At 47.0% G+C, this 27,234-nt stretch overlaps 1 protein-coding gene across 3 annotated transcripts in view; it reads right to left on the bottom strand.

Moving 5' to 3' along the window:
• Positions 1-27,234, bottom strand: part of SFMBT2 (Scm like with four mbt domains 2) — an 872,139-nt gene that overhangs the window by 10,153 nt on the left and 834,752 nt on the right. For all 3 annotated transcript variants that reach the window (XM_069229268.1, XM_069229271.1, XM_069229269.1), the window contains one exon: positions 1,745-1,993. In XM_069229268.1, coding sequence (XP_069085369.1) covers positions 1,745-1,993 — 249 coding nt within the window. The remainder of the gene's footprint in view (positions 1-1,744; positions 1,994-27,234) is intronic.

Here is a 27,234-nt window from a genome sequence, read left to right as displayed (position 1 = left end):
TAAATTTATCTGGAGGCGATGTCATTTTAATAGATGCTGAAAAAAGTGGTATGATGTATGTAAGCAAGAGCACCCACTGTGAAACAGTCACATGTATACCACAATTAGGGCCAGTTTTACAAGGCCCTAGCGCCTCCTTGCACCACATGAGCATCATATGTTTTTATGCTAATGTGGCTCAACAAGGTAAAAATTGAGGCACCATATTTACAAAAAGGCGCAATGCATGCATTGTGTCACTTTCTGACCCCTTGTGCCACATTATGCCAGGCATAATGTATGCAAGGGGACATTTCGGCATTAGGAGGCCTGCAGAAATGGTGCAATTAAATCTACAAGATTTCATGGCGCCATTTTTGGCTTCATTTTTAGCAGGCATTAAAAGGCCTCATTCATTGACGTCAATGGGCCTCCTTGCACTTTGTTACACTAGCGTCAAATGTTTTGACGCTTTTGCGGCACTTTGCTCCACTAGCATCAAAACATTTCACTCTTTGAGCCTAACGTATGCCATAGTGTGCTGTATTGTAAATACGGTGCACCCATGGTGTCGTTAGGTGGCTGTGGAGGGGTGTAAGAAATCTGGCGCATCGGTATGATGCGCCAGATTCTTGTAAATCTGGGCCTCAGTTTCCTTCAATTTGGAGGAAATGGTGAATTGGTCTCTAAAATCCTTCTAGTAGGTACCATTTTTGTTACCCCAGAAAGGTAAGGAAATGTGGTTTGTACTTCTGGCACTCCGTGTGATGCCATTTTCACTGATTTGACAGCACAGGAGAAACTCCTATTGCTGAAAATCAGCGTGAACAGGATGACTTAACCAAACTCCGACACTTGCAGAACTCCGCGCAGAGCAGCAGAGTTTTTTTGCATAGCATAACCCTGCGAACTTCGCCCGGGCTTACTTTATTATTTCTTTGGAGCTCTACTGACTGCAGGCTCACTAACTTACTTGGCATTGTTGGCTTATTTTAACTTAATATCAACATTGTTAGACAGGTGCACTATTATTACTGGTTCTTTCTCTCTCACATTGTTGTTTTCCCTTGTGCAGAGCACCTAGAAAGGTTGCTGAGGAGGCGGACCTCTGGACTAGTACCAGAATGTCCATAAAGGTACCTGGGAGTGACCCCAAGAAGGGTGGTTCTGGTTCCCACCAACAGAGTGAGGGGGAGGTTAGACATGACCCAGACACGTCCCAGAGTAAGGGGGGGAGGAAAGGGTTCCCATGCCCCATCTGGGAAACAGGGTGGTGGTTTTGGTGGGCGGTGGCCCAAAGACCCCATTTCTAACAGCACTCTTATAAAATGTTTTTTTTTTTGCATTACAGATTCTGGGCTCCACTTTTATAAGCATTTCAGCTTGTTGTATGAGCAGGACAGCCCTACTCATACAACAAGTTGAACTGACTATGGAAGCAAAACCCAGAATCACAAAACAGTGTTGGTTAACTAAGAGAATGAACAAAAAAACAGAACTAGAACAGCTTTCTCTGCTGTAAATTGCAATTTGCCATGGGTCCTAGAGGATGCTCTGTAGGCAACAAGGACATTTTTGATGTGCCACCAGCAGGTCATGGCTGCACATTGAGTACTACTTTAAGGCATGGATCATCAAACATCAAAGGCAGAAAGGATATTATCTCAAAACAAAGGGAGGATTTCAATAAATAATTCACAATCATATGGATGTTCATGGTTTTGCTCAGTGATTGGGATTGAACTGAATTCCATCCTGTACTCACACTCTTGCTGGAATTCTGCTTTTCCCTCTCAATGTGGGAGAAAGAACGGGTTCTCCGCTCTCTCGTATCCTTCTTTACAGCTAGGTGTTGTTGAGACTCTTTACTGCTCTGTGGGGTGACCGTTCTTCTTGACCTCATAGAAGGCACATCTGCGGAGGATGTGTCAGTCTGGTCTTCATGCAGCTCAGAGCTAGTTCCTTCACTCCCAGACTCTTCTTCCATTCCTTCGCGGTTCTCACCATCACTCTCCTTTGTTTTTTAATTGAAAAATGGAAGACAAATGTTTGTTGAATTACAAACAACAGCTTTTGTAATAAAATATTTTGCCTGTTGTCAGAAAAATGATTAACAGTCAACTTATTTCATTAGTAGAACGCCACATACCTGCCCAGAGCACAACGTTTCACTGTGACTCACTTCTGACCATACGGATGGCATTATTAGGGAATGTCAATAGCTTACACACTTGACATCAATTTCTATCTCTGCTATCTTTCAAATTGCATTGGCCATTATTTGATTCATGTCATATCATTGTGAAACATTGGGTGTACATATATATCACTGAACTAGTTTTATGCATTCCTAATAAACATGTTACTTACCTTCAGTAATGCCTTATCTGGTAGAGGCTCTACCTAGTCGCAGATTCCTTACCTTAGAATATTCCCCAAGGGTCAGACTGTACCCAGAAACTTTTGATGAGCAGTACCTCTGGGCACCGGTAGGTGGTGGAGTTCTTGGTGTCATCTGTGCCAGAAATTACGTATGCAGTACCTAAATAGGCACAACCCCAGCATCCTGATGCCACTTTTTACCTCGTGGTGAAGGACAGCCAAAATGAAAGCAATCTGATTGCCGAATGGACAGGTGGTTGGAAGTCTAACTTTGAACGGCCAGTACTCAGTAGGGCCATTGGAGGAGTATATCAGTTACAGAAGTGCAGAACCACAAGGAACACTGACAACTGGTGTGCTAAGCTAGGACCCTTAAAAGAGTTATAGTATAATCTGTTCACAGAGCAGAGAAGATTGGAGGTTCGGTAAAGGATCTGCGGCTAGAAACTCTTCTAGATAAGTCTTCGCCTGAAGGTAAGTAACTTGTTTATCTGATAGAGACTTCTGGACGCAGAATCCCTATCTTAGAACAGATACGCAAGCAATACCTTCCCAAAAGTGGGGCTGCAAAATGGATGAAACAAAAAACATCCTGTAAGACTGTCAAGACAGTTGTGACTGCCCAGGCAGTAGTGTTTCAAAAATGTGTGAAACAAAGCCCATGTTGCTGCCTGACATATATTCAGGAGAGGAACTCCGCAAGCTAAAAGTTGTGGCAGCCTTGGCTCTGATAGAGTGAGCATGCAAACCCTAAAATGGGTTGCTTTTTGACCAATGGACGGCAGATTTTGATGCAGAGCACTATCCGCTGTGAGATGGTCTGCTTCTGCACTGTCTTCCCTTTCTTGGCCCCAACATACCCCACGAACACTTGTACATTTACCCGGAACACACGAGTATGATCAGGGTACAATGACAACAGTTCTTTTTAGGTCCAGCCTGTGGAATCTCTCTTGTTCTTTAGAGGGATGAGGCAGAGTGTAGTGATGGACTGGCCTATGTTAAATGGAGTTTCCACCTTCCATAAAAAAAAGATGCTCAAGTCCGAAAGGACCAGCTTGTCTGGGTAGAAGGTAAGGCAGGGAGGATTTACTGACAGTGCCTTTTACTCGCTGGCCCTCCTGGCAGATGTTATTCCCACTAGAAAGGTTGTTTTGATGGAAGGAAGTTTGAGAGGGCAGTTGTGGAGCATCTCAAAGGGAGTGCACATCAGAAATGTAAGAATCAGATTTAAGTCCTCTGGGTCATAATAAAAGTCACTGGTGGGAATGTATGCTGGAGACCCTTCAGGAACCGATTTACAATTGGGGTTTTGAAAAGGAATGACTGGTCTGTCAATCATAGAAATGCCGAAATGGGAGAAAGATATACTTTTGATGTGCCCAAAGCAGAGCCCCGCTGTCCTAAGGAAAGAACAAACAGAGGAACCTGGGAAAGGGGTGCAGATAGAGGATCAACATGTTTATCTAAACACCATGCATGAACTTGCTCCAATGGCAGGCATATACCATCTTGGTGAAGGTATGCCTGGCTGCCATCCTCAGCCAGGTAAAGGCTTGGTAACCTCCTGGCTGTGGTGGCTGGAAAGATAGAGACATGGTTGTAAACACCCTCTGTGGCCACAAAAGGGGCAGAAGATGGACTGGGGCTGATGAGGGGCCATGGAAAGGCCCATCAAACTGGCCATAACCTTGCTGTCCTTGAAGCACTCCAGCACTTAGTCTGCCTTCTTGCCAAACAAACGGAAGCCTTCAAACAGTATGTCCATAAGCGAGGCCTAAGCATCCCCCATAAAAGTCAGTGGCTCACAACCAGGTGAGGCATCTGAGGGCAAACAACAATGAAATTGCTCTTCCCATTGAGTCTGTTGTGTCCAGTCCACATAATATGGTGAGCTTGGCTGCATCTCTCCTTTCAGCAATTGTTTGAGGGAGTATGGCTCAGGCCTCCTCCAAGACCACAGGCAGCACTTGTATAACCAAGTCCCCGATCATATGGGGGAATTAGTCCAAGAGGCACTCAGTGTTCACCGACCTCAGTAATAGGCTGGCCCATTCCTGCAGTAGGGAACGTGCTGGGGTTGACTTTGGAGGTAGAAGCCTAGACCACAAAGCTCTCTGAGGAGCAGTGCTGGATGAGAAAGCTTGGGTCCCCTGGGGTGAAGCAATGGTGGTGGGTAATTATCTAGCTCCTGTACAGGGCTTAGACCAGGCCTCACACAGGACGGGTTTAAGGGCTTCATTATAAGGGAGAAGTGGTTCAGATGGGGTGATTCCAATTTGAAGAAACTCCATAAAGACATTCATCTTGATTGCCACTGAGGGCAATTGAAAGCCCCAGACCTGAGCTGCTTTCCTCACAACCATAGCAAATGAGTCACTCTCCTTCATAGCCACAGAAGGAGGAAACACCAGGCCGGTGTCTGGTGAGCTGTCCAGACTGCTGGCATGTGCCAGATCCTCATAGCTAGTAATCATAAAAATCTCTCAGATCCACGCACATTCTGATCTTGCCATTCAGTTTCCGAGCCAACACCACCGAACTCAACCATTCAGAAGACTCAACTTCTTCTATCACACCCAACTCCAATAGGCTACCCAATTCAACTTTCAATGTATCCCTCAACACTACTGGATCACCTCTTACCTTATGTACTTTCGGTACCGCACCTTCTCTCAAAACAATTTTCTGTTGAAACTTTTTAAGACATCCCAATTTATCCCCAAACAACAACAGAAACTCCGACTTCCATTTTTCTGCTACAAGACTTTCATGTACTACAGTCAAACCTTGTTCATCCGCTTTAGGATTCAACACTATCTCCAGCGCTTTTTTGCTCGTTCCGCACCAACAAACACCTGCCATTTTCCACTATATACACCCAACAGGTTATTTCCCTCCATTTAAACACTATTTTACCTTGAAAACATTCCACAACTGGTATTCTGCTCCCTCCATACACAACCAGCTCAACTGTAGACTATGATGCATTTTCCTTTCCCACATTTCGCCACGTATCTTTATCAATAAGCGTATACCGGGAACATGCATCCGCCCACACGCTGATCGATATACCATTTAGGCTCACAACACACTTCGGAGATCTGTACCTATTATTTTCCAACAATAAAATGTTTCTTTTGTACAATTTCTCATCTGTGGTGGCATCATTTAGCATAAACACTGCTATACGGTCATATTCTTCATCATCCTCTGATGAAACATGTTCCAAATTTTGTCCGCCATTTCACAAACAATTCACACTTTTCAGCTTAGATACAATCTTTTTTTCATTACATACTTTAGAAAAATGCCCCATTCTGTTACATTTCACTGAAAATGCCAAATGCTTTATGCTACCACATTTATAACATTTTTTCTTCCCGTCAACCTTACTGTCGCCCTTACTACATTTGACTTTGTCAACTTCTTATATATCTTCTACATCGTTTTTTCCTAACTCTTTTATATATCAGGACGTGTCTTCTATACGTTTTGCTACAACTATCGCTTCATCTAATGATGGATGCTAGTGAGATTTATCAACTGATCTCTAATTATCTCCTCTTGTAAATCTCTAAACTTGCATGTATTCACTAAAGTCTGCAATGCACTTACAAATTGATCAATTGATTCAGTAGGCGCTTGCACTCTAAAACAAAAACTTATGACGCTCCACAACAATGCTTACTTTTCTACTATAATGATTTTCCAATGCCCACATGGCTCTAATGTACACATCATCACAGTCTACTTCCTCATCTGACCTATCACCATTTATAACATCTCCATCGCAGGGTAAAGTTTTCAATACTTTCCTGCCCTCTACTCCCAAATTATGCTTCAACAAAGACAATTTTCTTTTAGCAGTAAAAATAGCCCCTCCCAAAGCATCCAAGTACGTCTTGAATGCCTCTTGCCAATCCTCCCAAGGCATAGTCGGTTCCCCAGGCACAGCTAAAAATGTGGGTGGAGATGCTATCGACTGCATGGTGCACTCTTTAACAAAACTTAACAAAAAAACAGAACAAAAGAAACAACTCCAACAAAATGATGGCAGTGACGACCAACCCTACTAAAAAAAAAAATCCATATGACCTGTAACTTCACAATCAATCAAGATAGTTACTGTTGTCCCGACTCATTTCCTTCACTTTTCTTGCTGGTTCCGGATAATGTCCTGCTTGAATAGTTCTCTTTCACTCCTTCAATATACTGCCAAAATTACATTAAAAAAAATGAATCCCAAAATTTAAAACGGTATTGTCCTTAAGTTTAATCCACTTTACATGGAAATGGTAATGTCTTTAAGTTAAACGATGCACCGTCAATCAACACGAAGAACGATCTAAATTCGATCCTGCACTGTCTTCGTCGTTGTAGAAAAAATCCGTTCCCTTTCCACAGGTGGTTGTCCTTGTATCAGCAATATGTTGCTGCGACGCCAGTTTTTAAAGTTGGTTGCCCTTGTTTCAGCAACGTGCTGCTGCAATGCCCGTTTCTACAGGTAGTTCAGCACAATGTCTCCACACAATGCATGCAATCACGTGGGAAGTCGCGCGAAGGCTCCTGTGTGCGAGTTCACAACATCCAGCAGCGCGGGACACACGTAACGGTCTTTTCCTTACATTACAAGGCGCAAGGTAAGCCTTGAAAGTGATGGAGCAGCTATGTTAATCAAGAAATTTCTAATGACTTATGTGTGTGTTTACTAATGAGAAAAATGTATAGAGAAATTAATTGTAGAAAAACAATGTGCGCGTTTGAAAATGTGCCCTCTGGGAGTGATCACCATGTGTACTAAAAGAACTAAAAGATGCAAAATAATGGAAAAACATATGAGAAAAATGCACTAATATGTCATAACTAAATGTATAACCTATGTTTTATATTAATTGATATTCTTAAATTAGCCGGACTAAGGGGCTGGTTTCACTGGGCCTCGCTTGCTCTGAACATGGAGAATTCAAATGCCTCACACAGGACTGGTAACTGGAGACGGAGACCTTGAACCGCTCAGAGTTCAGGCCGCTTAGCTAGAACATTCTGCAAATGTACCAACGGACAAGAGATGATGAAGACAATTTGATACAATTATGTGTAGTGTAGGCTAAATGTACTTTCCCAGGACTTGAACAATAGAGGCACTGACTGAAGAATCGCATGCAACAATTATGTTACCTGAAGAGTCGGATGATGTTCTCATCGCAAGAAGAACCAATCAGTTTTATGGGACACAAGACATATGCAAACTCGAAGATTTGGTAAACAAAAACTATAGGTTAGAGTCATAACTTCCGATAGACTGACCAATTAGCAATTAGTGGGATGGACTGGGAGACCCTAATAAAAAGGCATGACAAAGGGTGAGGATTCAGAAAAGCGAGGATAAAGTTGATGACGTCAGGAGACGCTGTCCGAGGTGCTGATATTGGGCTCATACTCTGTGAACCTGATCTGTAGCTGACTATTGATGACTTGAAGATGAAGACTGACTTGTTGTTGATCCATCCTGGATAGGTAGCTATGAAATGTGATGGACAATTTTGTGCCTTTTCTTCTAGGTACCAACTGCACTGTTTAACAGAGATTCACTCTTAGGTAGATTTTTCCAAATTAATGTTTTTACCTAAATTGTTTTCGCATTGAGATCCCAATGCTAATGCTAATCTTGGTTAGGTAGGCTGTTAGGGGTGACGTGGACAGAGACAAATGACTGACAAACTTTATAGCTGAATTACATTGTTAATGCTGATATCCATAGCTTATGGTGTTGCTTTGTCGCATATGTATTCTTCGAGAGATAATGGGGGTCATTACAACATTGGCGATAAATGCCGCTTAGCGCCATGCAAAAGACAGCCAACATACCACAGCGGAATTCCGCCACAGCTATTATGACCGACATCTCGGAAACCGCCGAAATTCAAACACCCACACAAGTCCGCCACACCAAAGGTCAGTGATAAACTTGCGAAAACAAATCCTCCACGTCACGCCAACAGAAACACGCCCATGCTATTACGACCCACAAATCCATGCAGCGGTCTTTCAACCGCGGTATTCCATTGGCGGTACACACCACCGCGCTCAAAATACACACACATCTCCAAAACACCACCACATTGGACAATTCGAATTACACACACCTGATACACATAAAAACACCACTCCCACACACCCAACACAATATAAAACACACACCCACATCACCCACAAACCCCTACGACCAAAAATTGTAGACGAAGGCCAGAGAGTGAGCATAGTAATAGACAACCCCACCAAACAGAGGCACACAACACCATTACCCACACAACATCCACACACAAAACACCACACACAACTACACATCACCACACTCATCACCACATACACCAACCCACACACATCACCTACACCACCCAATGGCACGCCAGAGACACCCAAGGTTTTCGGAGGAGGAGCTCAGGGTCATGGTGGAGGAAATCGTACGGGTAGAGCCACAGCTATTTGGATCACAGGTGCAGCACACCTCTAAAGCTAGGAAGATGGAACTATGGCGAAGAATAGTCGACAGGGTCAACGCAGTGGGACAACACCCAAGAAATCGGGACGACATCAGGAAGAGGTGGAACGACCTACGGGGGAAGGTGCGTTGCGTGGCCTCCGGGCACAACATCGTGGTTCAGCGGACTGGCGGCGGACCCCCACCTCCTCCCCCACAACTAACAACATGGGAGGAGCAGGTCTTGACAATCATGCATCCTGAGGGCCTCGGAGGAGTCGGTGGAGGAATGGACACTGGTAAGTCTAATCTTAACTATCATATCCCCCACCCTACCTGCATGCTATCACACACCCCCACCCTCGCCCCATCCCCTATCACTCCAACTCCTCACTAATGTACTAATAACACAAACCACCCATCCCAACACCAAGCCCTGCATGACACAACAAAGCATGCACAGCCATCACTAAAGCATGCCCACTGCACATACCCATAACAACCCCTAACCATCATCACACAAGCCCCCACACAGGAATGCTAGCACTGGGGTACACGCTCACCCACCCATTGCACACCATGACACACACAGATGCAATAATCATGCTTTTATACCCCTGCAGGACCACTACCTAACGTCACCAGAGAGGAGGGTCCAGACATCTCTACCCCACCCACAGAAGAGGCCCACAGTGATGACAGCAGCTCTGGCCAACTGGATCCAGATGACCAGCCCGGACCATCGTGGGCCTCGGGACAGTCGGTTCCCCTCGCACAGGCACAGCCCAACACTGACCTTTCACCCTCTGGAAACACCAGTACAGCACCCACCCAGCGGGCCCATACCTCCGTCCCCAGGACACGTCAATCATCTGTGTGTCCACCACTACAGGGAACCCAGGATAACCCACCACCCCAACAACAACAGGGACCTGGGGGCAGTGGTAGTGGGCACACGGTCCAGGGGACGGAGGCACAGGAACACAGGGGAACTGGGAGGGCTGCTGTGCGACAGGGGGCGGACAGGCCAAGGGAACCCACTCTCCACGAGGCCCGCTCCTCCATCATGGGAGCATACCACCACTCCCAGGAGACGATGGCTACGGTCCTGGCCAAGTTTCAGGAGACCCAGCGCCTGCAGGAGGAACAGTATTTGGGCTTCAGGGAGGAACTCAGAACCATCAGCTCCGTTCTGGGCACCATCGTAGGGGTGCTGAAGGACATACAGAACACCATGAGGGACACCGTGGCACTCCAAGGGGCCCCTGACACTAGCATGGACGATGAACTGCCCACCACGTCCGCCGGCGCTAGTGGACAGGACGCCCCGCCACAGGACCACCACACCAGCACCCCACCCCCTGCAGATGGACAGCCACCCCGCAAGCAGTCCCTGAGATCCAAGAACAGGACAGAGCAAGATGGCAAGACCCTGCCAAGAAATAAGACCACCCTGATTGTCATCCCACTGTCCCACTTTGTAACCCTGTCCATATTGGAACTGGCCCAGCTCCACTTCCTATGCCCATATGGGCAGTGCACCTGTGAGACTAATAGACTGGACTCTGCCATGGACATTCCTCCACCATCACCCATCACCATTTTACCACCCCCCTCAAATATTTAGCACTGCAATAAACACCCTTGAACCACAAAACAATCTGGAGTCAGTTTGTGATATTGAAAATGTGTATTAGCTACAACAATGACAAAATCAGTTCTCAATAGTAAGGTCAACATACCTATGTCACACATCACAAGTCCATGAAGGATGCAAGCAAATGACACACGTTGGTAACCACACCTGTGAAACCGTAATGGGAATGTACAACTCAGTTACCAAATACTGCTTGAAATTTACAGACAGGATAGAGGTAGAAGTGTGAAAGTAAAAGTATTAGTAAAGAAAGTGTTCTCCTCACCTGTGTGTCACTGGAAATATTGCTGTATGACTGAGTCCCTGATGTCAATGTCTTCTTCCTCTGCTTCCTCCTCATCACTGTCCACAGGCTCCACAGCTGCCACAACACCGTCATCTGGAACATCCTCCTGCAGAAAAGGCACCTGGCGTCGCAAAGCAAGATTGTGAAGCATGGAGCAGGCCATGATGATCTGGCACACCTTCCTTGGTGAGTAGAATAGGGAACCACCTGTCATATGGAGGCACCTGAACCTGGCCTTCAGGAGGCCGAAGGTGCGTTCGATCACCCTCCTAGTCTGCCCATGGGCCTCATTGTAGCGTTCCTCGGCCCTGGTCCTGGGATTCCTCACTGTGGTCAGTAGCCATGACAGGTTGGGGTAACCAGAGTCCCCTAATAGCCACACCCGGTGCCTCTGGAGTTGACCCATCACATAAGGGATGCTGCTATTCCGCAGGATGTAGGCATCATGCACTGAGCCAGGAAACATAGCATTTACCTGGGAGATGTACTGGTCTGCCAAACATACCATCTGTACATTCATGGAATGATAACTCTTCCGGTTCCTGTACACCTGTTCACTCCTGTGGGGGGGACCAGAGCTACATGGTCCCATCAATGGCACCTATGATGTTAGGGATATGTCCCAGGTCATAGAAGTCACCTTTAACAGTAGCCAAATCCTCCACTTGAGGGAAAACGATGTAGCTCCTCATGTGTTTCAGCAGGGCAGACAACACTCTGGACAACACGTTGGAAAACATAGGCTTGGACATCCCTGATGCCATGGCCACAATTGTTTGAAATGACCCACTTGCTAGGAAATGGAGCACTGATTGCACCTGCACTTGAGGGTGGATTCCTGTGGGATGGCGGATTGGTGACATCAGGTCTGGCTCCAAATGGGTACACAGTTCCTGGATTGTGGCACGGTCAAACCTGTAGGTGATGATTAAATGTCGCTCCTCCATTGTCAACAGGTCCACCAGCGGTCGGTACACCGGAGGATTCAGCCATCTCCTCACATGTCCCAGCTGACGGTGCCTAGGAAGGACAACAGCGACCACAGAGTCAAGCAATTCAGAGGTATGTACCCACAGCTACACAGAACACGAAACAAATTTGAAAAGAGTTGTCTGCATGTGTGTGTAGTCCAGGCCTCGGTATGTGTGACGCAGTAGAAAATGAAGCCATGTGGGCCCCTGAAATGGCGGATGCCTGACCTCTAAACTGGGACAATTGGATATGAGGTAACTGCGCTGGCGTTGTACACCGTCGCAGTAGGCGGTCGTAGACAGTGGCGCAATGCTGCATTGGTTAACATTGGACCCTATGGGTCCCAGGAGCCAATGACGAAATGCGCCGGCGGTGATGATATGCACCGCCGCGGACTTCACCGCCGCAGACGTGACCGCCATTTTCTACCTGTTCAATCACTCGATACCTGATTTTCGACAGGAGAGGACCTATACTGCAAGTGCTGCTGTGACCTCGGTCTGGAAGAGACAATGGTACGTGCGTCTGAGAAAAGGGCCCCTGCCTTCACTGCACAGGAGTTGGAGAAGCTCGTGGATGGGGTCCTCCCCCAGTACACGCTAATCTACGGTTCTCCTGACCAACAGGTGAGTACATAGGGTGCAAGTTGTATGGGCTATGCCTGGTTGGAGAGGGCTGGATGTAAGAAGGAAGGGGGCACAGTTCAGCGAGCATGAATGAGTGTGAATGCATGTGCCACATGGCAAGGGCAGGGTTGTGGGCCACTCACTTCGACGGTGCAGTTGTTAATGAATTCTCTTCTTCCACTGTACATGTCATGTAGGTCAGCGCCCACCAGAAGAAGGATATTTGGCGTGCCATCTCCAAGGACGTCCGGACCCTGGGGGTCCACCAGAGACGAAGCACCCACTGCCGTAAAAGATGGGAGGACATTCGCCGCTGGAGCAAGAAGACGGCGGAGGCTCAGCTGGGGATGGCCTCCCAACGTGGGAGGGGTGCCCGTCGCACCATGACCCCCCTGATGTTCCGGATCCTGGCGGTGGCCTACCCTGAGTTGGATGGGCACATGAGGGCATCACAGCAGACACAAGGGGGTGAATACACTCTCATTCTGCTGACTTTGCGCGCAGTGGAGGTGTCTGGGTGGGGGAGGAGGGCTGTGGGTTTCCCTAGGCCAGGGCGAGTTCCGTAGGCTAGGCCCCTCCGTAATGCAGGCCATGTGGCACCCCACCCCACCTCTGTAGAGTGCCAAGTACAGGTATTCATGCCCCTGTGTCATCTATGTGTGCAGATGTCGGCCATAGCCATGTAGGCCATATCACAGGAACTGCATCTGTAGAGGCCAAGAGCGCGTCGTAGTGCAGAGTGCTGCTGTGTCTGTATTGTCCGCCAACGGTAGCGGTAAGCCATGCACTCAACCTGTCTTTCTTCTGTCGCCCCCCCCCCCTTCTTGTGCTCTCCCTGTTCTCCTGTGCATCAGCATCATCAGGCGGAGGTACAGTGGCACCGGAGCACGAGGGGGCTGCATCCCACATGGCCATGGAGGGCCACACCACGGACTCTGAGTACACCAGTGGGATGGAGGGCGAGGGGAGCTTCACGGCAGTCACAGGATCAGCAAACAGTGACACGGAATCGTCCTCCGTTGGGAGCTCCCTTGTGGTGGCGGCTCCATCTGTGCCCCCCACTTCAACAGGTACAGCCGCCACCCCCCCTTCCAGCGCCGCCCTCCCAGCAGCCCCTCAGCCTTCGGCCCGTGCCCGTGCCCGCTCACCCAGGAGAGTTGGCATCACCTTCGCCCCTTGCACCTCAGCCCCTGCCCCTGTCACCCATGCTGCCCTCAGTGAGTAGGCCATTCACCTCCTCAGGTCACTCACTGTTGTGCAGTCTACCATTGTGAATGCCATCCAGGGTGTAGAAAGGGAGTTGCAACACACTAATGCATTCCTGGAGGGCATTAATTCTGGTCAGGCTGCCCATCATCGAACCCTGCAATCTCTGGCCTCAGCACTGATGGCAGCCATTGTCTCTGTGTCTAGCCTCCCCCTCCAACTTCCTCCACCCAGACCCAATCCCCTGTACCTCAGCCCATCCCAAGCACACCATCAGACCAGCCTGCACACACGTCAACACACAAGGGCAGCTCAGGCAAACATAGGCACCACACATCCCACAGGCACTCACACAAGCGTCACCCACATACAGACACAGCAACATCCACTGGCTCCACTGTGTCCCCCTCCTTGTCATCTCCCTCCTCCCTCCCAATGTCGTCTACACTCTCACCTGCATGCACTACCACTACAGCCACTAGGACTTGCACCTGAACACCCATCACCACACCCCGCTCACCTGCACTCACCACCCCCACTATCATTTAAATGTCCCCTGTGTCCTCCCCCAGTGTGTCTGTGACGCCCCCTCCCAAAGTACACAAACGCGGGCACACACACACCCAACATCCATCCACCTCACGACAGCCTCCAGAACATGCACCTGCACCCAAATCACCTAAAGTTACACCTCCTACAACCACCTCCTCTTCCTCCACTCCCAGACCCCCTCCAGCTACCCGCTCCAGTGTTCGTCAGAAACTTTTCCTGAGCAACGTTGACCTCTTTCCCACCACCCACCCTCCAATTCATAGGTCCCGTAGTAGCACCTCAGCCCAAAAAAGTCCGGTACCAGTGGTGCCTGTTAGAGGGCAGCCAGTGTGACACGGAGCCAAAGCACAGCCAGTCCCCACCCTGTGAAGCACCAGAAGTTGGACAGTGCCCGACGGGAGAGGGTGAAGACTCCTGCCGGCAAAGCCGCTCACAAGGTCTGGGAAGAGCAGCACGGCAGAGAAGGCCGCCATCATCCCCGCTGCCCAGGACGCCACCGCCAGCACTATTGTCACTATTGTCACTGGTCAGGAGACCACCGCCAGAGTCAGTGCCCTGGAGGGCAGCACTATCGTCACTGGTCAGGAGACCACCGCCAGAGTCAGTGCCCTGGAGGGCCCCGGCAGCCACAGCCCCGCTGGGCAATGAGGGACCGCCATGGCACACACCGCTGCACAGGTCAGAGACAGCAAAGTGAAGCACCACTGAACAGGGCAGAAACCGCCATGGCAAGCACCGCTGAACAGGGCAAGCACCGCTGAACAGGGCAAAGACCGCCATGGCAGGCACAGCTAAACAGGGGAAGTACCGCTGAGCAGCGCAAAGACCGCCATGGCAGGCACCGCTGAACAGGGGAAGCACCGCTGAACAGGGCAAAGACTCCCATGGCAAGCACCGCTGAACAGGGAAAGCACCGCTGAACAGGGCAAGCACCGCTGAACACGGCAAAGACCGCCATGGCAAGCACCGCTGAACAGGTCAGAAACTGCAAACTCAAGCACCGCTGAACAGGGCAAAGACCGCCAACTCAAGCCCCGCTAGCCCATGGGTGGCAGGGGCAGTGATGCAACTGGGACCGTCACGGGGTGAGTGATGCACTCTGGGCACCAGTCCCCCTCCAGAACCAGTGGAGACATGCATCCACTACCTCTGTCCTTCACAGGATGAAGCACTCTGGGCACCAGTCCCCCTCCAGAACCAGTGGAGACATGCATCCACTACCTCCGTCCTTCACAGGATGAAGCACTCTGGGCACCAGTCCCCCTCCAGAACCAGTGGAGACTGTTATCGACTTGAGAGTCTGTGGCTTTGCACTCCCCAGGATATGGCAGTGGGTAACCCACCCACTGTAGAGACATGAGAGACTGTGGCTTTGCACTCCCCAGGATGGTACAGTGGGCAAACCACCCACTGAAAAGACTTGTGAGACTGTGGCTTTGCACTCCCCAGGATAGTCCAGTGGGCAACCCACCCACTGTAGAGACTTGAGAAACTGTGGCTTTGCACTCCCCAGGATGGTACAGTGGGCAAACCACCCACTGAAAATACTTGTGAGACTGTGGCTTTCCACTCCCCAGGATGGTCCAGTGGGCAGCCCACCCACTGTAGAGACTTGTGAGACTGTGGCTTTGCAATCCCCAGAATGGTCCAGTGGGAAAGCCACCCACTGTAGAGACTTGAGAGACTGTGGCTTTGCACTCCCCAGAATGGTCCAGTGGGCAAACCACCCACTGTAGAGACTTGAGATACTGTGGCTTTACACTCCCCAGGATATGGCAGTGGGCAACCCACCCACTGTAGAGACTTAAGAGACTGTGGCTTTGCACTCCCCAGGATGGTCCAGTGGGCAACCCACCCACTGTAGAGACTTGTGAGACTGTGGCTTTGCACTCCCAAGAGACTTGTGAGACTGTGGCTTTGCACTCCCCAGGATACATCAATGGGCATGGAGCCCCGTCATGGATCTGGCGTGGTGCTGTCATCCGGCTGAGGTGCCCCCCCTTCCCTTCCCCCTGAGGTGCCTGTTGTATTTCTATCTGATGCCCCTGCAGTGTTCTCTCCGTTTCTGGACAGGCATCTAGTGTGTGCCTCGCCCATGCATTTTGGGCCCAGTGGTCCACGGACATTGGATGGTGCATACCTGCACTAGTGATCGTGATGTATATATTTTGGCATTTGTAAATATTTCTGTATATATTAGCTTACTGTATTTTGATACATTACAATGGTTGTACTCATTTCCTTTTGTCTTTGCATTCTTCCGGGGGGGGGTTGGGGGTTGTTACTGTGATGTTTGGAAATGCATTGGTGTGTGCGTTGTAGTGTGCGAGGGTCAGGGTGGGGGTGGGGGTGTTGCGCGTGTGTGTCGCTGACTTTTGCCTCCCCCCTCCCTTATGTCGTAGGTGCAGTACTCACCGTTGTCTTCTGCGCCGCCGTTGCTGATGTTCGTAGAGGAGCAGGAACACTATTGCAGGGAGTATTTGGAGTTCCGGCTCCATGGTGTCCTCCTTCCTCGTGGACTGTGTAGAGGTGAGCGTTTTCCCATTGAAATGTCTGTTTCCGCCGTGTTTTTATCCACGGTGAATCCGCCCTGGAAAATGTGGCGGATTGGCTTGTTGTAATACTGTGGGCGGTACTTTGTCTTCCGCCTGTCTGTTGGCGGTGACCGCCGCGCTGTTTGTCTGTACCGCCGTGGCGGTCGGAGTGTTAAAGTGGCTGTCTATGTTGGCGGTTTCCGCCATGGTCATAATTCCCTTTTTTTTTTCGCCGGCCTGTTTGCGGTCTTACCGCCGCTTTAACACCGTCCGCCAGGGTTGTAATGACTCCCAATGTCTTTTTTAACGGATGAATTAATAAAGAGTTGATTTGAATAAACTTTGAAGTAACAGATGACTTAGAATTGTAAGCAATAGGGAATAAAACGTGTTAACCCTTTCCATGAGTAGTGGTTATTTCTTATTAGTATGATTTCTATTGTGGTTTCATAAAGTGTTTATATTGTTTATTGATGTTGATTTCTGGTTCAGTGGTCACTGTATGACTAGGATAGTTCATGCGATTTAAAACTTTCATCAACCTATATGCGTCCTCTTGTAAGTTTACTTACTAAGGACCGGGCGCGCTAGCAGTTTTTGGTAGCAGCTTGGTGGCTAGTTTCCTTGGAGAACTAGTTATGTGGTGATTACTGGTTATGACACTGGTCTACGTTAGGGTTAGTTGTTCGTATTTTTATGAGATTTGAGTTTTGCTCTTCTGAAATGGCAATTGTAGCAAAGATGATGTCTCCATAAGCCCAGAAATGACTTTCCTAGATCCTGGATCCTGCTAGTAAAATTGGGTATGTTCTCGGCGTTTTGAGATAGTGCGAAAGGGGTAGGTTGAGCTTGCACAGGCTTAAGCAAAGTGCAGGTGAATTGTTAGGTATGTGAGGTAAAGTAGGGAGTGTGCATACTCCAGTTGAGGTTAGTAGGAGTGTGCGTACTCCGTGGTATGATAGTAGAGAAGTCACTGAACTTCATAGGTGTGTGGCGCTTTGTGCTAAAAAATTATCCACGTGGTTGTTGGTGATGTAAAGACCCTGTGTGGTCTAAGACTCCGGAGTATATTGACAAGTGTAGGAGTCACTTGGTTATATGTTGCAATCTGTCTGGTTTAGTAGGTTGATCGGGCGTGGTCAACAAATCTTTGTGTGTAAGAATTGAGTAAAAGAAAACTTCTACTGAGATTTGACGAATTCTATGTGAACCAGCACAGACCCATTGATCAGTTGAGAGTAAAAATTTGTGGGTCGAATTTTGCTTGCGAATGTGGGAGGCTGAGAAAGAGGAATAGCTATATGAGCCAAGAGAGCCATTAGTGAAAATCCGTAATGTCTCTGAAGCGATTGTGTCCCTTCATGTAATAAACCAGCAGGTTTGTTTTAGTTTTTGGTTTTGGTAAGTGCTCGCAATACTTTGCATTAGTATTAGTTGTGTTAATCGAGTCGAGGAGGACGATCCGCAAGACTTTGTCAGCTGCTTTGTGTGAGTGTGATGTCAGAGTGTGCCGCGCTGGGATAGGTCAGTTAGCGAGAAGAGCCGCAAGTGGATTGGCAGCGGTCCGTAAGAGGCAATTGTTTGAGTAAGCGAGTGAAGGGAATTTTGGGAGTAAAAGTCATTTAATTATTGAATCAAAAGTAAACAAAGCAGGCAAAATGAAGTTTTTCAAGGCATTTAAGAGTGCGATGAAGGGTGATACTTACTGTTGGACAATGGGTTATTGGTAAGGGCAGGTAGGTACCTACACCTAGCAACAAGCCACTAACCTCCACTTAGGTCCAGTTAGGTCTCAGTAAATTAACCCCAGCTCAACCCTTGGTAGCTTGGCAACGAGCGTCAAGGCTTAACTTAGGAGACAGTGTGTAAAGCATTCAAATATCACAAAACAGTAATTAAATAAAACACAGGAAAAAGTTTAAAAATCCAAAACCAATTTCTAAAAATAGTTTATATTTTTATCTTTAAAATGACACCAAAACGAATAAAATCGGATAAAAGGAACCAGAGATATGAATTTTTAAAGAATTATTATTTTTCTAGCGCTTAGAAACAAAAAGCGCCAATCGGGTCATCTGGTTGCACCTCGACCAGGGCAAAGTCAAAGTTTCAGGCCGACCGCGATGGAGCCCTGCTCGGCTACAGGTCGCGGGAGGCCTCGGTTAAAAAGTTACCTTCTGACTTAGTCTTTATTTTGAAGATTTTCTTCAGCGGGACGAACCTGCCAGTCCTATCCGACCTCCTGGAGCCCTTCTCCGGATACGCGATGCTGGATTCCTCGGTGGAGATTTTTACCTTCGGACTTAGTCGTTTTTTCGAGGTGAAAATCCTTCGACCGGGGTAAACCTGGATCTTGATCCGACGTCCATGGAGCCCTTCTCGGATACGATGGCTGGGAGGTCCCGGTCAACTTTTTACCTTCGGACTTAGTCTCTTTTTCTGAGATTTTTCTTTACCGGGACGAACCACCAAATCAGGCCGGGTCGCGGTTGAGGCAAGCCGGCTAGAATTTCCGCGGCGGGTCGGTCCCTCTATGGAGCTTTTTTACAAAAATTCTCAAATCTTCTCCAAACTTCTGGGGCTTCACCCAGATGTTCTTTTAAGGTTCTTTTGGGGTCCACAGCTCACCCCAAGGGTCCAGAAGTTCTGAGATGGTCCTTGGGGGGTGCGGACTACCACTCCCAGAATGCACCTGGCGCAAACTCCTTTTTGGCCACTGGACAGTGGTCAGCTGGTCACTTTCTTCAGGAGTTGGTGCAGGGGACTCTGGATAGCAATTTTTCACCTGTAGCAAACAGGGAGTCCCTCCTTGAACCAGTTGAAGCCAGGCAAAGTCCTTCTTGTGGTGAAGCCCAAGTGTGCAGCTGGTGCAGTCCTTCTGAGTGCAGGTTCCAGGTGCAGGCCAGGGGTCCAGCAGGGCAGTCCTTCTTCTCCTTTAGTTCTTTTCTTGTTGAAATCTGGTGGGGATCTGAGGTGTGGGTGCAGGTCTGCCAGTTTTATCCTTGCTCCTGGGTGAAAAGCAGGGGGGTCCTGGTTCTCCAATCAGGTGTAGGGTCCTTCCCCCTGCGATGACCACTTCCTGGGAAGTGTGGCAAAAATCCATCCCAGAGGGCAACATTCTCTAAAAATCCAACATGGCTGAATCTGATTTTTGGAGGTTACATCTGGCTGAGCCCACCCACTGGTGTGGCTAAAAATCATAAACACACCCCTCTCCTGCCCTCTCCTAATCTAATCAAGGGGGCACCTAGTTGTCTGGGGTTGCAGGATGTGGGGGTGTTGCTGGTTGCTCCAAATGTCCTTCTCTGCCTTTGAAGACCAGTTTGGCAGCACTCCCCCTTCCTGCCTCACCATCTGCTGAGGGGAGATTCTCTCCCACGGGCACATTCCTTTGTGTGAAGCCAGGCCACTTCACACCTCATCAAGGCAGCTTGGCTAAGCTGCTACAGGCTGGCCAATCAGAGCACAGCAGCAAAAACAATGCAGAGCTGAAATTGGCAACTTTTTAGGTAAAGTCTAAAACTCTTTACCTGAACAAGTTATATTAAATCCAACAACTGGAAGTTGTGGGATTTATTACAACAATTAATTTGATACCAAATTCTTGGTATGCATCTTTTAAGTAGACTTTAAAATTTAAAACAAAGTCTCCCCATTCTAGTCTATGAAGGCCATTTACTACAATGAGGGAAAAACGAATTTGGCTGTTTTTACCTCACCAGGGCTTATAAAACTATTTTTATAAAGTCCCTGCTTATAGTTACATGGCACCCAGCCCTAGGGGCACATAGGGCACACCTTAGGGGTGACTTATATGTAAAAATAAGGTAGTTTAAGACTTTGGAACTACTTTTAATTCCAAAGTCGAATTTGCATATAACTTTAATTTAAAAGCAGCCAGCAAGGCAGGCCTGCCTTTAAAATGACACTGGGCACCTCAGCAGTGCACCTATGGGTGCACTACCTATGCTGTGGTCCCTAAACCTACATGCCCTACCATATACTAGGGACTTATAGGTAGGTTAACTTAGCCAATTATAATTAGCCTAATTTGCATATTGATTTTACACAGAGCACAGGCCCTGGGACTGGTTAGCAGTACCCAGGGCACCATCAGAGTCAGGAAAACACCAGCATAAAGTGGAAAATGGGGGCAAAAAGTTAGGGGCCTCTGCAATCAGCCCTGTTTTCTCACACTTACATTAAGGAGTCAGTGGGGGAGCCGACCCCACCAGAAAATACTCCAGCTTACATTGTGATGGAATTTGCGAGGTGTAGCACCGTGTTTGTGGTTGAAGCAATGGTGTAAGTTAACTAAAAACCAAGGGTCCGAAGCATGGAACGTTTAATTTGAAAATGTTGGCTAGTGGCCAGACAACAACAAGAAATTAAGTTCAAAAAGAGGATGAAGCAATTAGGAAAAGCATTAGCTGAAGCTAGATGGGATTGGGAACAAAAGAGATGGAGAGCAGTGACATTACAGCATGTCAAATTGTTTCCTGCAATTAGAGAGGGAGACGATGCAGAGAAGGAAGATAGTGCTAAAGAGGATGAGAGTGCAGGAAGAAAGAAAAAGAGAAAGTCTTATGTGGATGATGACGATTCTGATGTTGAAGATCTCATTACGCAGCTGTTAAGAGACCAACCTCCACCTTTAACGACCTATTCGGGGGGTCCAGGCACTAGTGCTGCTGCCACTACAGCTGCTCCGGCACAAGCCCAGGGAGCCAAGGGAGCTGTACGGGCAGAAGGCGGACAAATACCAGGGATAGTACAGAGTACACCTAATGCAGGAACTACTATTGTAGTTCAAGCGCAGACACATCCACCTTTGGTGCAGAGAATGTATCCGGATGTGCCAGTCCTAGAGACAGTCTTGAGCATAATGGTACTAAGGGAGCAAGTGCTTCCGAAGCCAATGCTGGTTCAGACAGACCCGACACCAATGTTATTGCCTTCGGCGCAAGCACAGGGTTTGCTGAAGTTTACACCACTGACAGGAACGCAATCAGATATTACACCAGACATGAATCAGGCAATGGGGGTAACATTCCCACCAGGTGCATGTGTTAAGGCAGCTCTAGATGCAATATCGCTACCAATTACTGTTGGTCCAGCTGTACCCTTATTTGCTCAGAAGAAATCAGACGCAGGGGAACAGAATGGTCACAGTCTTGTGAGGAGGGGAGTGAGTGATCCTGTGCAGATGATGTTGTCCGCAGGACAAACTTTCAATGGATCTAGACCTTTAACGGGTATTAGTCCACTTGTAGCACTTCCAGATGCAGTGAATGGCCCGAATGTGATTCAGAGTTTGAAACTTTTGACCCCACAAGCTTCAGGTGCAGTGGTGCAACCACTACTGGTGCCAAATGCGAGCAATATTTCATTACAGGGATTGTCAGCTCAGCAACTGAGTGAATGGTTAGATAGTCTAAACACACCTCAGAATGCATCCAAGGGTGAAGATCAGATAAATTGCGTAAGGTTAAATATAGAAGCAACCAAATTAGTCGAGAGAACAATGGGTGTAAACAGATTAGAATCCTACACATAAGAAGAGCTGAGGTACTTATGCCCAAAAATTACAAGAGAAGTGAGTAAAATGCATCAGAAATTGGCAGAGCTAGCAGAAAACATGACATTGACATTGAGAAAACAAAGCATTTGAAACACAGTTATAGAATAGATTTCGAGGTGAAGGATTTCGAACACATGGAATCAGCCAGAATGAAGGCACACTTGAGAGAATTGCTGCAGAGTGCACAGATTTGGGGGGCATTAGAGAAGTGGGAAGATAGATGGACAAAGAAAAAAGATAAACGAAAACGGGAATCACAAGAAGGGGCTGAAGTTGTCGACGAGGGAGAATCAGTTAAGATGCTTCCGATGAGAGAAATTCCAGGAGGGCAGTTTGTTCATGTTCCATGGCACAGGAATGATATATTGTCATTTACAAATGATTATCCAAAATTGAGAGAGAAGCCGGTTGTGTGGTATCAACAGACAGAGAGAGTTGTGAAGCTTTCAAATGTTTGTGGGAAGACTTGAACACGCTATTGGAGATAGTGGTGCCGGCAGACTTGTGGGTCGACTGTAAGAGAGCAGTAGACTGGCCGACAAGTGAACCGGAAAGGGATAGAGTAACAGTTGCACCTTTACCCAAGGTAATGAAAAATTATTACAAGGTGATTGAGTTTCTGAAGACAAGGATTTCTCCCAAAAACATTGATTGGCAGTGGATTGATAGAACGATCCAAGAGTCTATAGAGTCAATACATACCTACTATGAAAGATTGTTGAAAGGATTTAAGGAGTACAATTGTAAAGAAGCAATTGAGCCAAAGGACATGTTGCATTTTGTGTTCAGATTCGTCGAAAGTTTGAGACCAGAAGTAGGGCAGACGATTAAGAATCATTTGATTGGCTGGCAGGCAAAACCAATTGATGAGGTGTTGCAGTATGCAAAGTACTGTAGCAATGAGGTTGTATTGAAGCAGAAAAAGTTGAAGGAAAAAGCAATGGTGATGCAAATAAAAGCAGCCCAGACAGGGGTGCAAGGAGCTATAGTACCGCCTATGCCGCCACAACAGAGAGCTGTTATGTTTCAGCCTCAAATGAGAGGTCGAGGACGTGGAATTGACATGATGCGTGGTCCGGACATAGGGACTGTGGTTGTTCAGAATAACATGCAGGGAATGAAAAAGATGTTAGCGTGTCATTTGTGCGGAAACGTGGGGCGCTGGAAGTGGGAGTGTCCGTTGATGGTGTTGTTCAGCAAGGTGACGTCAATACATTTCAAACTGTGAAAGTCCCAAGAATGAAAGGATTCAGTCCTAATGTTCAGAATCGAAGACAGAATTTCTTACCCGTGTGGCAAATGCAGGTGCCACGCGCACAATTTACCCAATTACAACCAGTAGAGCAGCAGGTCCCTATGGTATCTAGATAGTAAATGCAGATGCCTCAAGCCCCGATGGAGAAGCAACAGGTGATGCTTACTCAGCAGGTCACAGGTCAAAGACAAGACAATAGTAATAACACAGTGCATCAGTTTCCATTTTACAGTGAGGATGAAATAAACGAAGAATGGATGAGTGACAGTTCAATGAAGGAGCTGGTATGCTTGCCACTTCCCTTGATGTAGATCAGAGGGGGCCTTTTGTGAAGGGGAAAGTGATGGGTTAACAAGGTCTCATTCTTGGTCGATACAGGAGCCAAGCGCTCTACAGTAAGAAGCATTGAAGTCCCGAATCTACCTCTTTCTGGCAGGACAGTTCAAGTTGTGGGTGTGGAGAACAGACAGTTGACCAATCCAATCACAGAACCAGTGCAGGTTGAAATTGGAAATTATCAAAGATTGCATAGATTTGTGGTATGCGATTCAAGTCCCGTATCCCTATTGGGAAGAGACTTACTGTGTAAGACAAAATGTTCCATTAATTGTTCAGATACTGGAATAGAGGTCCAGATGAATAGTGATGATGAAGAAGAACAAGCAACTAAAATGATGACTAACAATGCCTATGGAGAGTACCCATTGATGAATTTTTCCCAATGTTTACTGTGAAAGAATTGCATGCAGACTTGCAGGGGACAGTGAAGGAAGAGGTCTTGGATTTTACTGGGAAAGTAGAAGGTCTTATTAGGGGAGTGGAGCCGATTAAAATCACTTTGAAGCCGAATCCAGTGTTCCCACAGCTTCAACTGTATAACATGGCACAAGATGTTTTAATGAAGGTGGCACAAATAATTGGAGACTTTTTAAAACAAGGAGTGTTGAAAGAAGTGCTGAGCAGCCCATGTAATTCACCGTTAATGGGTTTGAAAAAGCCATGCGGGAAAGCGCTCGTTGTACAAGACTTGCAAAAAGTGAATGACATGGTGGTTAAATGTTGTCCGGTAGTGCCCAATCCAGCAGTGATACTGTTTCAGATTCCTTACGATGCAGAATGGTTCACAGTAGTAGATCTGTCACAAGCTTTCTTTTCTGTGCCTCTTCATGAGGATAGTCAGTTTCTTTTTAGTTTCAAATTCCTAGACAGAGTGTACAGCTGGTGCAGGCTTCCACAAGGGTACACGGAGTCACCATCACGGTTTAGTCAGATCTTGAAAAAGAACCTGGAGTTGTTGGAATTGCCATGCCAATCGACTCTTGTGCAATACAATTTTTTAGTTTTGCTAATCGAGTCCAGAACGAGGGACAAGTGTAAACATGACTCGATTGCCTTTTTGAATCATTTGGGAGAATTTGGACATAAGGTCTCACCTGTGAAATTGCAGTATTGCCAAAAGTCAGTGAAATATTTGGGACATCAGATTGAAAAGGGATTGAGGACAATCTCCAGAGAAAGAATTACCATGATTCTGCAGAGAAGTCCCCCGACTTCACAGAGAGATGTCAGAATGTTTCTGGGAATGGTGGGGTACTGTAGACAGTGGATTCAAAATTTTGCTGAAATTGCCAAACCCTTGCAGCAATTGACACATAAGGAAGTTACAGATCCCACTACCCTAGATGTGGACCAGATGAGAGCATTCACTGAATTGAGAGAGAGTTTGTGAAGAGATCCAGCGTTGGGAATGCCTGATTACACAAAGCCTTTCACATTGTTTTGTCATGAACGTGATGCTTGTTCTTTGTCTGTTTTGACACAGGTCCATGGAGGTGCTTATTGCCCAGTAGCCTATTTTTCAGCTACCTTGGACCCGGTTGCAGCAGCTTTACCAGGTTGTCTGCGTGCAGTAGCTGCAGTTGGTCAAAGTCTTTCCCAATGTGAGGGGGTAGTCATGGGATACCCTTTGACGGTAATGGTACCACACTCTGTTGAGATTTTACTGACAAGGACGAAAACGCAATATTTGACAGGTGCAACACTGACAAGGTATAAGATAAGCATATTGGGTGCTCCAAATGTAACATTGAAAAGATGTACAGTGTTGAATCCAGCAACTTTGCTTCCAAGTGGCATAGCTGAAATTGAAAAAGCGGAAGATATTGAGCATGATTGTCTTGAGGTGACTGAGCTGTGTACAAAACCGAGGCCTGATATTAGAGACACGCGTTTAGAAGAAAATGACCAAATTGTCTTTGTTGATGGTTCGTGTCTCAGAGATGGAGCATGCACACTGAGAGCAGGATATGCTGTGTGCACATTGTTAGGCAGATTAGAAGCTTCATAGTTTCCACGTGTATATTCTGCACAAGTAGCAGAATTAGTAGCTCTTACCAGAGCATGCTATGTTTCTACAAGATTAAGAGTCACAATTTATACTGACAGTCAATGTGGATTTGGAATTGTTCATGATTTTGGCCAGTTGTGGTCGCAACAAAGTTGTATGACCTCTACTGGAACTCCAGTGAGAAATGGCGACCAAGTAAAAGAGTTGTTGTACGCAATTCAGTTACCTGATGAAATTGCTGTGGTAAAATGTAGTGCACATCAGAAGACACAGGATTACATTTCCTTGGGAAATGGATATGTGGATCAAGTAGCAAGGTTTTGCGCATTGAACTGTATATCGTTCAAAGACAAGTGGGAATTAATGCCTGAAGAAGAAAATAACTGTGCAAGTTTTGCTTTGAAAATAATTGACACACTAGAGGAATTGAAAACATTGCAGGAAAATGCAGACAAGGAAGAAAAAAAAGCTTTGGGTAAAGTTTAAATGTTAAAAAGACCAGATGAGATTTGGGTCTCCGAGGAGGGTCAGATGGTGATGCCAAACAGTTTGTTGACTCAAATGGCCCGTTATTATCATGGCCAAGCACATACTGGAAAAGATGCCATGGTTAGGTTGTTCAAGGTTAATTGGTTTAATCCAAAGTTCAGACAAGCAGCAGAGGCAGTATGTCATTGATGTGTAATCTGTCAGCAATTAAATGTGGGGAAAGGGATTGTGGTAAATTTGAGTCACATTGGAAGAGCAGGAGGACCATTCAGCAGAATCTAGTTAGATTTAATTGAAATGCCCGCATGTGGTGGATTAAGGTACATGCTGGTGATTGTGTGTGTGTTTAGTCATTGGATTGAAGCATACCCCACACGAAGGAATGATAGTCTCACAGTTGCAAAGCTGTTGCTCAGAGAGTTAATACCACGGTTCGGATTTCCGATCTCTTTAGAATCAGATAGGGGAACACACTTCAATAACGAAGTGATCTAACTCTTATGTGCAGCATTAAACATTGAGCAGAAGTTGCATTGCATTTACTGCCCAGAAGCTTCAGGACTTGTGAAGCAAATGAATGGTACACTGATGTCAAGAACTGCCAAAATGTGTGCTGCAACAAATCTGAAATGGCCAGATGCATTACCTTTTTCATTACCTATGTCAATGCGAAATATACCCGACAGAAAGGCAGGACTGTCACCCCATGAGATTCTCATGGGCAGAGCAATGAGGTTACCAGCAATTCCAGCAAATGGTCTTGTCAATATTACAGATGATATGGTGTTGAACTACTGCAAAGGTCTTGTTGATTTGGTTCAATCTTTCTCTCAGCAGGTGCAGGCTGTTACCCTGCCACCCATCCATGACCCAGGTCACAATTT

The sequence above is a fragment of the Pleurodeles waltl genome, chromosome 4_1 (genome assembly GCF_031143425.1).
Source record: "Pleurodeles waltl isolate 20211129_DDA chromosome 4_1, aPleWal1.hap1.20221129, whole genome shotgun sequence".
Taxonomy (NCBI): Eukaryota; Metazoa; Chordata; class Amphibia; order Caudata; family Salamandridae; genus Pleurodeles; species Pleurodeles waltl.
The sequence above is the reverse complement of the archived record's forward strand: the minus strand, read 5'-3'. Positions and strand labels throughout refer to the sequence as shown.